This window comes from Eretmochelys imbricata, chromosome 28 (assembly GCF_965152235.1).
Source record: "Eretmochelys imbricata isolate rEreImb1 chromosome 28, rEreImb1.hap1, whole genome shotgun sequence".
Classification (NCBI taxonomy): domain Eukaryota; kingdom Metazoa; phylum Chordata; order Testudines; family Cheloniidae; genus Eretmochelys; species Eretmochelys imbricata.
In genome coordinates this window covers 6,344,540-6,357,174 of record NC_135599.1, presented here as the reverse complement: position 1 = coordinate 6,357,174, position 12,635 = coordinate 6,344,540, and the positions used below count along the sequence as shown (strand labels likewise).

The following is a 12,635-nucleotide window of genomic DNA, read 5'->3' as shown; positions in this document are numbered from 1 at the left end:
GCTGTACAAACCAGAACTGTTACGGAGCCTTTCACGATAGCAGCCCTGTTCCCCAAGGGAGTCGAAATCCTACATCTTTCCGTAAACTCACTCTTTCACAATAGGAGATGTGGGGTATGTCGATGAGGAGCGATTGCACGAGTTTAATGCTGAATTAAAAATTGTTACCCATGTCGCAACGCTCGCAGGCCTTTGTGTTAACAACCCGTGTAGTTAAAATTCTTAAATGTTTACATCAGACGCATTTATTAAAATGTGTAAACGTGTGTTTACGTACTATGGTGTAATTTTAAGCATATAACAGCCTAGTCTATCCATTCTTTACGTGGATTTTCCCCTATTAAAAAAATAGAGAAAATAACAGGTTTAAGACATCTTAAAACACGCAACACTCCTTAACTCTTGGTTTTGCAGAGGTCTCAGGTCAGGACGGGACAAGACCTATCATATGTGTTGCAATAGTTAAGGGTAATAGGTCCAGTTTAGGAAAAGAGTGGGTGACAAGGGAAAAATGGTGAACGCTGATTTTCAATTGTGCGATTCCATTCTGAATCTCCATGATTGGGGAGTTTTAAGAGCAGGCTGGACAAACCCCTGTCAGGGACGGTGTAGATAACACCTAGTCCTACTGTGAATGCAGGGGACTGGACTCGATGGCCCCGCGATGTCCCTTCCAGTCCTGCGGTTGTACTAGGACATCTCTCTCCTTACAGGAGGGCACCGTCCCTTGGTTTCATGAGGGTGAAAAGTGAAATAGCCAGAGAAGGTGTTCCTGTTCTGGACGTGGCTGAAAGGAAGGCAGGCTGAGTGATTTCCAAGGCCCTGAGGAATAAAAGCCAAGCTAGCAGAGGATGGTTTCGATCCATCGACCTCTGGGTTATGGGCCCAGCACGCTTCCGCTGCGCCACTCTGCTGGGTGATTTTTTCCCTCTGCCATGCTGGGCAGACTGCTCCTTGGGGGTCCGAGCATGTGACTTGTGCCCTGGGGAGAGGGAGCGGGCACAAGGGACTGTTACAGTCATTGAAGAAGGTCATTTTGCCTGTGTCCTTTTCAACTATAAAAGAACGAACTGAAATCTGAGCGCTGCATTCTTCTCTGCTGTTCGCTTTGGGCTAAGAATTGGGCAAAAACATCCTCTCCCCCGCCCCCCCCCCAGCCTTTCTGCGGGCAGGATACAGTCCGTTTGCTGAAAACCTGGTGCTGAAAACGTTAATCGTTTTGATGTCATTTATTGTGACCCATTTAACATTTGTTCTCCATCTCACATGTATTAGAACCAACTCTAGCTTCTAAAAATGAATTCCAAAATCCAGTCTGCCCTCAAAACTTGGTGGCCAAATTTCCAAACCTCTCTGAGCAAGAGAGATCCGAGCACTTTACATAGGCCCGTATATTTTTCAAAGGCAGTTTTGTTCAGTGAAATGCAGGCCCAGAGAGTCTATTAAACTGAGAGGGGAATGGAGCTCACTGCTTATTTTATTTGTTTCCCAATGGGCAATTCCAGGTTTCTAAATCAGCTGGAATATTTGAAGATTGCGAATAACTTAGGGCAGGGTCCTGGCTCCCTGGAAGGTCGGGGAAGATGTGAGCTTCGTTAGCCAGTGAAATCTGCAGCGTGGTTATCACAATCGGCCAGTGCGGCGTGGTCCCGGGAGGTTCAGGACTGTATTTATTAGCCTCCCTTTTCTGAAAACCTGGATTGAAAAGCAGAGGTGCACACTGCGAGGGGAGTGTCCGTTCCCGATGTTGATTGCAATATAAAACGTCTCTCTCGTTGACGAAGCCACCCTCTTGCAATAAAGCCAGGGCTGGGTAACGATCAGACTTGAAAGCGAGTATAAATGTCCGTGGAAAGAAAGGAGAAGGGGGACGGGGGACGAGAAGAAGTCCATTATTGTTGTGGTCAGGGTCCAGGTTCCAGAGAACCATCTTTCGCCCCGCAAACGTCCCTGTTCGACAAACACAAACACGCCCAGGGCCTCCTGGTTACACTTTTTGCCCGTGACGTGAAAAATCAAACCAAACCGCCGTCTCACCGGAACATGGCCTCCCAGCAAGATGTAATAAATGACATCGAAGGCCACGTCTACACATAGCCGCTCCCTGCTGTCCACTCCGGGGCTTTGGTTGGTATAACTAGGGCGACTAGACGGCAAGTGTGAAAAATCGGGACCGGGGAGGGGGGGTAATCGGCACTGATATAAGCAAAAGCCCCAAATATCGGGAATGTCCCTATAAAATCGGGACATCTGGTCACTTTACGCTTTACGTCTTCCCAGGAACAACCCCCCCGCCCCCCGCCCCACACATGTGCATTCAGCCAAAGAACCGTGACTCGCCAAGGGGGTTAAAGCCCCAGGCATGGGGGGCTGGAAATGTCACTTCATAGGGGGGTAGAAATGGAAAATAAAAATCCCTGCAAAGCATGGATCATTCACAGACCCCTGCACCGGAGGGGAAAAGCGACGGCCAGGTCCTCAGCCGGACAAGGGCCTTGGAGGGGGTTCAGGGGAGGCAAGACCCCCCCCCCCATGGCTTCTCACCCTTCTCCCCAGCTGCCCCCCACAACTCCCCCACTGCAGCTGCCCCCCCCATTGCATCCCGGCCTGATCCTGCAGGCTTGGGGGGGGGGGTTCCCCGATTCCCCGCGTGTCCCAAACACCCTTCGTGGGGCCCGGAGGGGCAGGGCCAGGCCCGGGCAGGAGCCGCCCCTTCCTGCCCCCCCCCCCCCGGGCCCAGGAGCCCTTTGTGAGTCCGCCGGCCGCGGCGGGGCCATGGCCGGGGCCGGGAGCGGCGCGGTGGGGCCGGGGGCAGCGCGGGGCGGGCGGGGACACGCGTGGGGCGGACACGCTCCTGCCGGGGGGGGCCCGGAGCCCGGCTCGGCCCGGGAGCGCGGGGGGCGGGGCGGGGGAGTGTGTATCTGGGGGGGGGGCTGCTGGGGATTGGGGGCTGTTTGGAGCGGGGAGTTTGGGGGTGTCAGTGGGGGGGGGGAAGAGAGGGGAGTTTGGGGGTGTCTGGGGGGAAGAGCGGGGAGTTTGGGGGGGTGTCAGTGGGGGGAGGGAAGAGCGGGGAGTTTGGGGGTGTCTGGGGGGAAGAGCGGGGAGTTTGGGGGGGTGTCCGTGGGGGGAGGGAAGAGAGGGGAGTTTGGGGGGTGTCAGTGGGGGAAGGAAGAGCGGGGAGTTTGGGGGGGGTGTCCGTGGGGGGAGGGAAGAGAGGGGAGTTTGGGGGGTGTCCGTGGGGGGAAGAGCGGGGAGTTTGGGGGAGTGTCCGTGGGGGGAGGGAAGAGAGGGGAGTTGGGGGGGTGTCAGTGGGGGAGGGAAGAGCGGGGAGTTTGGGGGAGTGTCCGTGGGGGGAGGGAAGAGTGGGGAGTTTGGAGGTGTCTGGGGGGGAAAAGAGGGGGAGTTTGGGGGGTGTCTGGGGGGGAGGGAAGAGAGGGGAGTTTGGGGGGTTTCAGTGGGGGGGAAGAATGGGGAATTTGGGGGGTGTCAGTGGGGGGAAAGAGTGGTGAGTTTGGGGGGGTGTCAGTGGGGGGGAAGAGCGGGGAGTTTGGGGGGGTGTCAGTGGGGGAGGGAAGAGTGGGGAGTTTGGGGGGTGTCTGGGCAGGGGGCAGACGGGGAGTTTGGGGATGTCAGGGGGAGGGGAAGAGCGGCGAGGTTGGGGGGGTACTCGATGGGGGGGCTTCATGTTCAGATCGGCACTTGGGGGCTGCGTGGGGGGGTTGGAATTGGGGGAATGTCTGAAGTTGTTGCTTAGGGTGTGGGTAGAGTCACCTGATATTCAAAGCTGGGGCGGGCGGGGGTGGGGGGGTTGGGCTGCCCCCTGTCACTTCAGCATGGGGTTCTGTGTTTTCTCCCCCCCCCCTTCACCATCTCCTCCCCCGATACCCTCGCTGAGGTTGAACGAGGCCGGGGGAAAAAGTCTCCTTGAGTCCCAGGGGCTCGGCAGGGCAGGACGGGCCCTGAAATCTGGCCGTTGTGAGGCCGTTTGCAGCGGTTTGTAACCCCCCCCCCCGCTTCTTCCAGGAGCCCCCCCGAGAGCGGCGGGCCCCTCCGGGCAAAGAGAGAGAAGCCGCCGAAGCCGAGGAGCCGCGGCAAAGCCAGGAGCTGCTGGTAGGTGCCCAGGGCCCAGGTTCGCCAGGGATCCCGGTGCCCCGAGTGACGGCGAATGCAGGGCCCGGCCTGCCAGCCTCATCCAGGGACCCGTCCCCACCGGAGCCCAGGGTCCGACACGGGGGTGGCATGGTGCCCATAGGGTGCGGGAGGCTGCTGGGCAGGAGCGGGTCAGTCTGTGTGAGCCCAGAGCCCTGCCCACGGGCTGTCTGCCCGTCACAGTGACCGGGGAGCCTTTCCCGCACCTGGGGGATGGGGAGGAAATGCGGGCTGCAGAGATGGAGGGTTTGGCCCAGGGCAATCGGATGAGGTTTTGGGGAGAACAGTCCCCCCCCGTGAGCGATGTCCAGCTCACCCCTGCCCTGATCCGTCCCCCCTTGCCGGGGTAAATAACCTTCCCATCCCCCAGCGCAAGAGATCCCGCGCTCTGGGAAATTACTCCCCCACCCGCCGGGAGGGGCATTTATGGGTCTCCCCCGGTACCCACCCGCCCTCTCCCTGTGGCTGCAGAGCCGGACGGCAGCCGAGAGGCAGAAGATGGTCTGGGAGTGGCGGGAGCTGCGAGGGTTTCTGGCGGAGCAGGAGCAGCGGCTGCTGTCCCGGCTGGAAGAGCTAGAGAGAGCCATTGCCCAGAGAAGGGATGCGGGCGTCTGCCGACTGTCCCGGGAGATTTCCCTGCTCGGGGAGCGGGGAGGAGAGAAGGGGCAGCCGCCGCTGAGCCCACCCCTGCAGGTCAGGCTGTCGTTGCAATGACCACACGCAGCGTTCCTATAGGAGCATCTGCCCCAGACCCCAAAGCACTTTACAAAGGGGGGTCGGGGCAATTATTCCTATGGGAGAAAGGGGGAAACTGAGGCACAGGGAGGGGCAGAGCGCTGCCCCAGTTCACATACTGAGTCTGTGGCAGCACCAGGGATGGGTCCTGGGTGCTGCAACCCCGAGACCTTCTCTCCTCTGCTGTAAATGTCTGTAAATCCCCTCCCCCGTGCAGAGGTCCCGAGCCAGGCCTAAAATCCCACTCACACCAGGTTAATGGGTTACTGGGGCCAGAGGGCTTGCGGGGCTCTCGGCACTGGGAGGAATTTGACTCTCAAGGCAGAGAAACATTTTCTGCCTCTAAAGTGGCCGGGGAGAAACTTTCTACCTCCCAGCAGGGATTGCTGGGGCTGCTGAGAGCAACTGTCCCTGCTGGTGGGGACGGGGGAGACGGCAGCTGGTCTCTGAACCAGAACCTGAGGGTCTGAAATTCCCCTAAATACCAGAGGCTCCCATGGTGATTCCCTGCGGAGCAGGAGGCTTCCCCAGCCTGGGACACCCCCTCTGACGGCCTCTCCTTTCTCTCCTTCTCCAGGGTGCTGGGAGCTCTGGGGGCAGGTAAGTCCTGGGCTCTGCCTCCCTCCCCCCATGGCGTGTTAGGTCTGCTAACCGCACTGAATACAGGGCGTCCCCCTGCCCCGGCAGCGTGACACGCGGGCTTAGAGCCTGTGATTCTGTGTCCCCTCGTGGCTGCCTCAGCAAGGGGAAGAGCCTGTTAGTCTCTGACGGCTGATACGTCCCACCAGGGTTGTCAGACATATGGGCCAGGGGCCAGACCCAGGCTGTCTGACGTATTAACGGGGACACATCACGGATGCAGTGTGTGCAGAATCTCAGCTTTCGATTTTTTTTTTTTAAAGTAAGTTTCTAGCCCTCCTGGTTGCAAAGAAACCCTCCCAAATGGACGCGGAGACAATGTTGCCTTCCTGAGTCTGCAGACAGCCTGAAACAGCGGCTCAGAGGGATGTGAATGCCCTTGGCCTGTGTCAGCATAGACACTGACTTCCTTTATTCCCCATGGGGTGCTTGATCCTGGAGTCTCCCCTTTGTGCCTGGGTGTCCCACTGAAAGCTTTTGGTGTCCTGCTGTGAATGGAGGTGGGGTGCAGAGTCTTAAATTGGTGCCCTGCCTCACTGACCGTACCGGAAAGTGGAAGACAGCCCTGTCTGCCAAATGAGTTGGACACCCCAGGGTTACTGGTTTAGCTGAAGGGCTCAGGGCTTTTGGTGTTAAGGGCCCACGTTCATTCCCTGCTGAAGACCTGGGCTCTGTCTGTGTCCACAGTGACATGTGGGAACACACCCACTCTTCGGTCTGTGTCTCCTCCCTTTCCACGTAATCCCAGTGCTGGTGCCCCTTGTTACTGGAATTTCCCAATGTGGGAGGTGGCTGTGAACATAACAACGGCCAGACTGGGTCAGACCAAACTGTCCATCTAGCCCAGTGTCCTGTCTTCCAGCAGTGACCAATGCCAGGTGCCCCAGAGGGAATGAACAGAACAGGGAATCATCAAGTGATCCATCCCCTGTCGCCCATTCCCAGCTTCTGGCAAACAGAGGCTAGAGACGCCATCCTTGCCCATCCTGGCTAATAGCCACTGTTGGACCTATCCTCCATGTGCTTCTCTAGTTCTTTTTTGAACCCTGTTGTAGTCTTGGCCTTCACAACATCCTCTGGCAAGGAGTTCCACAGGTTGTGTGAAGAAATATTTTCTTTTTTTTTAAACTTGCTGCTTATTCATTTCATTGGGTGACCCCTAGTTCTTGTGTTATGTGAAGGAGTAAAAGACACTTTTTTACTTACTTTCTGCATGCCAGTCATGCTTTTATAGACCTCTATGATATTCTCCCTTAGTCGTCTTTTCCAAGCTGAAAAGTCCCAGTCTTATTAATCTCTCCTCATATGGAAGCTGTTCCAGACCCCTCATCATTTCTGTGGCCCTTTTCTGTATTTTTTCCAATTCTAATATATTTTTTTTTGAGATGGGGCAACCACATCTGCACATATAGAACCCACAGAACCAGGGCGTCCCGGAGAAAGCTCCTAAACTTGTCTCCGTTCCGTGCCCCAGTGTTTCCCCGTGTCCCACCTCTCTGGGCCCATGGCCGGCACAGGGCTGAAGGCAGGCGACTCACTAGAACAGTGCCCATCTCAGGCTGCAAAACACAGATCCAGGTTTGCTGGAGTTTGGGGATTGCTGGGCTCAGGGTCTGGGGATCCAGGCCCATTTCTCACCCCCCCCTCTTTCCCCAGCAGGGAGGACGGGGCGTTTCGGGAGCCGGAGCCGGGGTTTGGGGAGCTGGAGAGGAGGCTCAGCGATTTCTCTCTGACAAGTGCCGTCCTGCAGCAGGTCCTGCGGGGATTCAAAGGTGAGTGGGAGTCTGGGGGTGGTGTCTCCTCTGGTTAGAGCGACCCCGGCCCTGGGGAGGAGTCGGGGACTCTCGGGATGTCACTGACCCCAGGCTCCATCTCACAGCCCCAGCTCCGCGAGTCGCCCTTCCCCATGGGAGTCACCCTGTGGGGCTGGCTCTGTCTGCAGCGACTGCGTTGTGGGCCTCGGTCTGTGTCCCCGTCCCGTAGTTTAGAGCAGTTACATTAATAACCAATGGGGATTTCTCTATGAACGCGAGAGCCTGAATCCTCCTCTCTCCCGTCCTCTCCTTCCCCTAGAGACGCTGCGACGGGAGCTGGGGAGTGACACAGGTACGTGTCTGTCTCTGATGGGCCGGGGGGAGATTTCAGACCAATAACCGTGTTCGCGACAGGGCTTCACGGCCTCCAGCCCCGATGTGCACCTGGGAAGGGTGGAACAAGGGGAAGCCGGGTGAGCCCTGTGGCTGATTCACTCCTGCTGTGACGTCTGATGGGGATTCAGAGCGAATCCAGATCTCAGGGGGGTGTTTCCCTTTGGGGAAAGGAACAACTGCCCGAATGGTTGAACTAGGATGGGAGAAGGACAAAATATCCAGACCCTGAGGAGTCTGAAAGTTTCCATGAGTGAGTGAAATTGGTCAGATGTGGGCAGCCCAGCTGTACCCTGTATGGACTGACGGGCTGGGCCCTGGGGCTGGTATACTGCATGCAGACCAGCTTTGAATATTCATTTTGAACAAAGAGGGAGCTGCTGTCGGACATATTCGAGTTTCTCACATTTTTCATGTTGGTGACCGCTGATTAGAAGTCGCCTTACGTTTAGTAGGAAATAAGAATAAAACCCATATCAAGGCTGACCCTATACAACTTCCATGTGTGCGTGTCAAGAGGCTGACAGAGAATAGTTGTCCTTGAGGGCTAAAAGTGCAGGAAGTGGGGGGGGGAGGAGATTTTCTTTGCTGAAGATCATGGTAAATCTTTTAATATCTCACAGCCCGTCTGATTACCTGTCATGAACCCCTTGGGGTCGCAACCCACCAGCTGAGAAACGCTGCATTGGATCATTAATTATTTTGTAACCCATCTTGGGGTTACCCTCTGTGTCCCAGTCCCAGCACGGAGTCCTTCCCCACCCCCCTTTCCTAAAGGGTTATGATTTGTTCTCTTTGGGCTAAGAATGTCTACTCTTGGGTCAGATTCACTTTTTCGCAGAAGCTCTTCCATAGTTTCTTTCCGTGTCTCACCAGCCTGGGGAAATCCCTCCTTTCTTCTGTCAGGTGGGTCATCTGCATTCTCACGGACAACCATTCCTTCAGTCGGATCTGCATCCTCTCTTAATTTCCACAAATATATAAGAACGGACATACTGGGTCAGACCAAAGGTCCATCTAGCCCAGTATCCTGTCTTCTGACAGTGGCCAAGGCCAGGTGCCCCAGAGGGAATGAACAGAACAGGGAATCATCAAGTGATCGCCCGTTCCCAGCTTCTGGCAAACAGAGGCTAGGGACACCACCCCTGCCCATCCTGGCTAATAGCCGTTGATGGACCTAACCTCCATGAATTTATCTAGTTCTTTTTTGAACCCTGTTATGGTCTTGGCCTTCACAACATCCTCTGGCAAGGAGTTCCCCAGGTTGACTGTGCATTGTGTGAAGAAATGACACTTTCTTTCTGACTTTCTGCACGCCAGTCATGCTTTCATAGACCTCTATGATATCCCCTCTTAGTTGTCTGTTTTCCAAACTGAAAAGTCCCAGTCTTATTAATCTCTCCTCATGTGGAAGCTGTTCCATACCCCACATCATTTTTGTGGCCCTTTTCTGTACTTTTTCCAATTTCAATATATCTTTTTTGAGATGGGGCGACCACATCCGCACACAGTCAGAATCCACAGAACCAGGGCATCGCAGAGAAAGCTCCTAAACTTGTCTCTGTTCCGTGCCCCAGCATTTCCGCATTTTATTTCTGAAAATCTAAGTACACTATATCTACTGGATCCCCCTTGTCCACATACTTGTTGACCCCCTCAAGGAATTCTAGTAGATTGGTGAGGCATGATTTCCGTTGACAAAAACCATGTTGACTTTTTCCCAACAAATTATGTTCATCTCTGTGTCTGACAATTCTATGCTTTACTATAATTTCAACCAGTTTGCCCGGTATTGAAGTCAGGTTTACTGGGACCTTTAATTGCTGGGATCACCTCTGGAGCCCTTTTTAAAAATTGGCATTCTCCGTTTGGTCCAGAAGCTGATTTAAATGGTAGGTTACAGACTCGTTAGTAGTTCTGCAGTTTCATATCAGAGTTCCTTCCGAACTCTTGGGTGAATCCCATCTGGTCTTGGTGAGTTATTACTGTTTAATGTATCAGTTTGTTCCAAAACCAACTCTAATGACACCTCAGTCTGGGACAGTTCCTCACATTTGTCACCTAAAAAGAATGGCTCAGGTTTGGGACTCTCCCTCACGTCCTCAGCCGTGAAGAACGATGCAAAGAATTCATTTAGTTTCTCCTCAATGGCCTGATCGTCCTTGAGGGCTCCTTCAGCATCCTTCAGTGGTCCCACTGGTGGTTTGGCCGGCTTCCTGCTTCTGATGTACTTAAACAAAAAAAATTGCTCTTTCTCTTTGAGTCTTTGGCTGACTGTTCTTCAAATTATTTTTTGGCCTTCCTAATTATATTTGTACACTTCATTTGTCAGAGTTTATGCTCCTTTCTATTTTCCTCACTAGGGTTTAACTTCCACTTTGTAAAGGATGCCTTTTTGCCTCTCACTGCTTCTTTTATTTTGTTGTTTAGCCACAATGGCTCTTTTCTTCAGTTCTCTTACTATGGTTTTTAATTTGGGGTATACATTTAAATGGAGTTTGCAGGGATTTCACTTTTGGCGCTGTACCTTTCTATTTCTGCTCAACTCACGTCCTCATTTCTGTGTTGTCCCCCTTTCTGAAATTAAATGCCACAGTGTTTGGCTGCTGTGGTATTTTCCCTGCCACGGGGACGTTAAATTTAGTGATATTATGGCCACTATTACCAAGCGGTCCAGCTCTGTGCACCTCTTGGACCTGATCCTGTGCCCCACTTCGGACTAAATCAGGAATTGCCTCCCCTCTGGTGGGTTCCAGGACCAGCTGCTCCAAGAAGCCGTCATTTAAGGTGTCAAGAAACTTTATCTCTGCATCCCGTCCTGAGGTGACATGTACCCAGTCAATATTGGGATGGTTGAAACCCCCCCTTATTATGGAGTTTTTTTCATGTAATGGTCTTTCTAATCTCTCTGAGCATTTCACAGTCACTATCCCCATCCTGGTCAGGTGGTCGGTAATAGATCCCTCCTGCTACGTTCTTCTTATTAGCGCATGGAATTACTCCTGTCCCTGGAGAGTCTATGGCACAGTTTGGTTCAGTTCAGATTTTTACTTCATTGGATTCGACGCTTTCTGTCCCATATAGTGCCCCTCCCCCACCAGCACGACCTGTTCTGTCCTTCCGATATATTTTGTGCCCTGGTGTTACTGTCTCCCATTGATTAGCCTCATTCCACCAAGTTTCTGTGATGCCTATTATATCAATAGCCTCATTTAATACGTGGCACTGTAGTTCACCCATCTTTTTATTTAGACTTCCAGCACTGGTATATAAGCACTTTAAAAACGTGTCACTTTTTAGCTGTCTGCCATTATATGATGCAATTGAAAGGGACTCTTTTTTTCATTTGACTCTCTCTCATCAGATCCTACCTGTATTTTATTACCTTCCATCCTCTCCTCCTTACTAGGACATAGAGAATCTCTATTAATAGAACTTCCCCTAAGGGATGTCTCTGTCCAAACCACGTGCACCTGTCGGCTTCCCCCCCCAGCCCTTAGTTTCAAAACTCCTCTGTGACCTTTTTAATTTTAATATCAGGAACAGCATCCTAAAAAACTGGAACCTGGATTGGGGTCCCCTCCGTTACCCCTCTCTCTATCCCCGAGAGGTCAGCTGTGTGACTGCTCCACTCTGGAAGGGCAGCTGGAAAGTTCCCTCTCAAAGCCTGGGTGCCCGGATGCTGCATCAGCCATCCTGTCCTGGGCATCCTCTCCCAAGTGACCAGTGAGGAGACGTTCCTGTACTCCCACTATTCCTTCCCCAGTTTCTTCCTCTGGGCCCTCCTCTCTAGAGTGAGATCTGTCCCTTCTTCAGCTGAAAAACTCTGCCAGCTAACAACTGGGACAGTTCTCTCACTGACATCAGGCAATACGCTCTCCTCCCTCCCTGAGCAGACGCTGCAGAGCAGGAGCTGGTCTCAACCGCCTTCACCCCTGGAAGCACACGGCTTCCCCCTGCTGCACAGTAATCAAGGAGGCTGTCTCCCATTCCGTCAGTAATTCCTGGGACTTTACCCTTTCCCTCTGGGGTCCCAGCATAATACTCCTTGTTTCAGGTAAACCCCTTAACAGCCTGAGCTACAAGGAAAAAATCATGTCCAATTAACATGTCAACGGGATTATCGTCCACCACCTCCACTGTTAATAAACTTTCTAAACCACCAGTTTCTATGTGCATTTTTGCCAAAGGCACAAAAATCCTGTCACCTCCTGCTCATAAAAGCTCTGCCGTGTGTCCTGGCCGTATGTCACCTTGAATTATCCTCCGCTTGATCACAGAGATTTCTGCACCTCTGTCTTCCCACCCGAGGTATTCCCTGCCACTAATCCTGACAAAATGTGCTTCGTGTCTGGCTCTGCAGAGGCTAATCCCTCAAAAACAAGGTGATAAGTCTCAATCGCTTGAGAGGTTTCTGTGTTGAGGGCCGCAGAACTAACATGAGCAATTTGTTGCCTGCTTCTTCCCAGCAGAGGGCATTTATTCCTCAGGTGATCAGTGGAATTACAGGTTTCAAAGGGGTAGCCGTCTTAGTCTGTATCAGCAAAAAGAACGAGGAGTCCTTGTGGCACCTTAGAGACGAACAAATTTATTTGGGCATAAGCTTTATCTAACAATGTGATACCCAGCAATGCCCCTCTGCCACGTACATTGGCCAAACCGGACAGTCTCTATGCAAAAGAATAAATGGACAAAAATCAGACATCAAGAATTGTAACATTCAAAAACCAGTCGGAGAGAACTTCAATCTCCCTGGACACTCAATAATAGACTTAAAAGTGGCCATTCTTCAACAAACAAACTTCAAAACCAGACTTCAACTAGAAACTGCAGAACTGGAATTAATTTGCAAACTGGACACCATCAAATTAGGTCTGAATAAAGACTGGGAGTGGATGGGTTACTACAAAAAGTAATTTTCCCTCTGCTGATACTCACACCTTCTCGTCAACTGTTGGGAATGGG

General features: G+C 52.9%; 1 protein-coding gene and 1 non-coding gene across 2 annotated transcripts in view; one reads left to right on the top strand and one right to left on the bottom strand.

Moving 5' to 3' along the window:
- Window positions 1-842: 842 nt before the first annotated feature.
- Window positions 843-914, bottom strand: TRNAM-CAU (transfer RNA methionine (anticodon CAU)). Its single transcript has one exon. It is a non-coding gene; the product is annotated as a tRNA-Met (tRNA).
- Window positions 915-2,769: 1,855 nt separating this feature from the next.
- Window positions 2,770-12,635, top strand: part of LOC144258260 (uncharacterized) — a 30,868-nt gene continuing 21,002 nt past the window's right edge. Inside the window, exons 1-5 of the mRNA XM_077806690.1 lie at window positions 2,770-2,799; window positions 4,024-4,110; window positions 5,462-5,484; window positions 7,183-7,295; window positions 7,597-7,629. Coding sequence (XP_077662816.1) covers window positions 2,776-2,799; window positions 4,024-4,110; window positions 5,462-5,484; window positions 7,183-7,295; window positions 7,597-7,629 — 280 coding nt within the window. The 5' untranslated portion in view covers window positions 2,770-2,775. The remainder of the gene's footprint in view (window positions 2,800-4,023; window positions 4,111-5,461; window positions 5,485-7,182; window positions 7,296-7,596; window positions 7,630-12,635) is intronic.